We start from the raw sequence: 2,536 nt of genomic DNA, 5'->3' as shown, positions 1-2,536 counted from the left end.
TAAAATATTTGCTAGTTAGAGAAAGAGACCCGAAAACAAATATCAATTAAGAATTATTCTGAGGATGTGGTTTGTGAGCAACTAATAGTGATGTATATTTAAGTGAAGACTATCATTGATTTTTTCTTACTTATTTAATAACAATATTTATTTTTACTATAATATTAAATTTCTGTATATACTAAAATGAGCCTACTTTTATTGACTTAGACTTTTGTTTAATATCATCAAATAACGAGAGTCGATTATCCAATCGATTCGGGTCGTGATGTAGTTAGAAACGAATGATTGAGAGACATGATTTAGAGTCAATAAGGCCTTATAATAATTGCTCCTAATAACATATGCTATTAGAAGCTTATGTTGTTTCTTGGCACAGTAGCAATCACTATCAAAGCTTTGTTTTCTATTTCATAATCCACTGATGCAACAATCGATGCATGACAATGTTTTTTGTTTCTTATTGATCTAATGAATCAATACATAACAATGCTTCCTATGATTCACTGTCACTGTGACTCCACAGAGGACAAAGAAAGAGCAACAACTGATGACAGCGAATGGCATCATCTCTCACAGGGCCATAAGCATCAACATGACGATTCCCGAACCGAGTCCGAGAGTAGCCTTCGCCTTCAGGCAAGCGCCGCTCGGTGTCGGCGGCGACGCTGTGGGGGCAGACGGCGGAGGAACGGAGCCTGGGGTCGAAGATGCCGGCGGAGGGACGGAGCCTGGGGTCGAAGATGACGGCGGAAGCGCAGAAGGCGAGCGTGGGGAGGGAGCAACAGGGGGGGAGCGGGGGGTGGAGGAGGGAGAAGGAGGAGGAGTTGAGGTCGGGGAGGCGACGTCGATCTGGAGCTTCATGCCACCAGCGCAGTGTCCGGGAATTCCGCAGACGAAGTACCTGGAGCCGGTGCTGTTGAGCGTGACGACGGTGTTGCCGCCGGTGCTCGTCGATATGGGGTTGCTCGTCGTGCACGAGCTGTAGGCGGCGCTCGACACCTCCAACACGTCATGGCTCGACGCATACTTGAATGCTGCATTCAAAAGGAGTATAGCTTCTAAGATATTTATGTTGCAATAAAAATGTGAATTTAATTATATACAATATTGAATATTATTTTGATTAAATATTGAGTTGTAGACAATTATATTTTTAATAAAAGATAATGTTTAGATTAAACGATCAATTTAATACGTTTATTTTTTTACGCTTAACTATCAAAGTGTTTACTAACTAAGCAAGCTGACACCCTTACTCCTCTACGGATAAGCTAACCAGTGTACACAATCATTAGTTTTTCTATAAACATGATTAATTATATAATCCTAAAATATACTAAATGTAAATAATTATAAATGTTATAGTTTTTAGCTCTATTTATTAAATAATATGGATTAGAGGAGTTATCAAAAAACATTTCTTGCATTCATGGCTTCATTTATTACGTTCAAGGAGACCATCATCATCTAATCTTACATGTTCATCACATGATGAATCAATTGTTATGGAAAGAACAACTGAGGAGAATAATATGAGAGAGAACACTATAAGAGTTGGTTGCCATTGCATGCCAAGATCAAGAACTACTCTACTTGTGAGCATTCATAAGCTATCAACTCCTTCACATCCTTCTTCTTAATTACCTCAGCGAGAATGTGCATAACATCATATACTTTGACATCATAAGCAATGTAGAGGGGGGAAACGAGGAAGGAGAGGACTCACTCAGTGTGTCACCCACGCGGAATGCCTTGCCGGAGACCCACTGCGTGTAGTTAGTGGCGAGATCCCAAGAGCCGGCGGGGCCGCCGACGTCGTAGTTGGCGCCCATGGCAATCGCAGAGATGGCTGCCACCGTCGCTATCGCCATTACAGCTCTCATCATTGCAGCCATCGTCACAGAAACAGAAGGGGCTGCAGAGGAGGAGGAGGTGGAGATGCTTGATGAGCTAGAAGAAGAAGAAGAAGAATGTGCTTATTGCGTGGTAATGATGGGAAGCTTGCAGAGGTTATATAGAGTTGGTGAGGGAAGAAGGATTCATGGAAGAGGAGAGAGTGATCGTTAAGTCTTCACCAAAAATAGTCAACGATTTGGGGCTGCCAAACGAAACGCGGGTGACAGACTGTGTCGTATGCCGGAATTTGACTCAGCCATGTTGAGTCTCGATGCTTTCAATGTGTGTATATGATGTATAAATTGACTTGGAAGCTTGTTGGGATTTTAATATGGATGAGATGAATTAAATATCACCTTTTCCACAACCAAAAGTCAAGGTTGTTAGAATTTTTTTTGTGGAAAAAAAAGGTAAACTTAAATTAAAAAGATATTATTGTACAATAATAATAAGGTTAAAACATCCTACCAATTTGGGATCGACTATTTAGATTTGTTATCATTGATAAAGTATTTTTTATTTTGACTGTTCGATTTGAATAAAAACCTAAATATTATAAACTTAATTTGACTACAATAAATAGCCAATTAAGATAAAAAAAAAAGAATGATGGAATGGGCGATTTTAAAACGACCCT

At 39.9% G+C, this 2,536-nt stretch overlaps 1 protein-coding gene across 1 annotated transcript; it reads right to left on the bottom strand.

Annotated features, from left to right (window-relative positions):
• Positions 1–437: 437 nt before the first annotated feature.
• On the bottom strand, positions 438–1,971 carry LOC135677734 (uclacyanin-3-like). Its single transcript, XM_065190115.1, has 2 exons — positions 1,730–1,971; positions 438–1,037 (listed from the first exon to the last, which is right to left on the bottom strand). Exons 1-2 carry the CDS (start codon positions 1,896–1,898, stop codon positions 574–576), a joined length of 633 nt encoding a protein of 210 aa, XP_065046187.1. The 5' UTR covers positions 1,899–1,971; the 3' UTR covers positions 438–573.
• Between the last annotated feature and the right edge of the window lie 565 nt (positions 1,972–2,536).

Source organism: Musa acuminata, chromosome BXJ1-6, assembly GCF_036884655.1.
Source record: "Musa acuminata AAA Group cultivar baxijiao chromosome BXJ1-6, Cavendish_Baxijiao_AAA, whole genome shotgun sequence".
NCBI lineage: Eukaryota > Viridiplantae > Streptophyta > Magnoliopsida > Zingiberales > Musaceae > Musa > Musa acuminata.
The sequence above is the reverse complement of the archived record's forward strand: the minus strand, read 5'-3'. Positions and strand labels throughout refer to the sequence as shown.

Coding starts and splice junctions, on each gene's coding strand:
- LOC135677734 (XM_065190115.1), bottom strand. CDS start 1,898: ATGGCTGCAATGATGAGAGCTGTAATGGCGATAGCGACGGTGGCAGCC. Junction 1,038..1,729: donor CCGCGTGGGTGACACACTGA/GTGAGTCCTCTC, acceptor TTTTGAATGCAG/CATTCAAGTATGCGTCGAGC.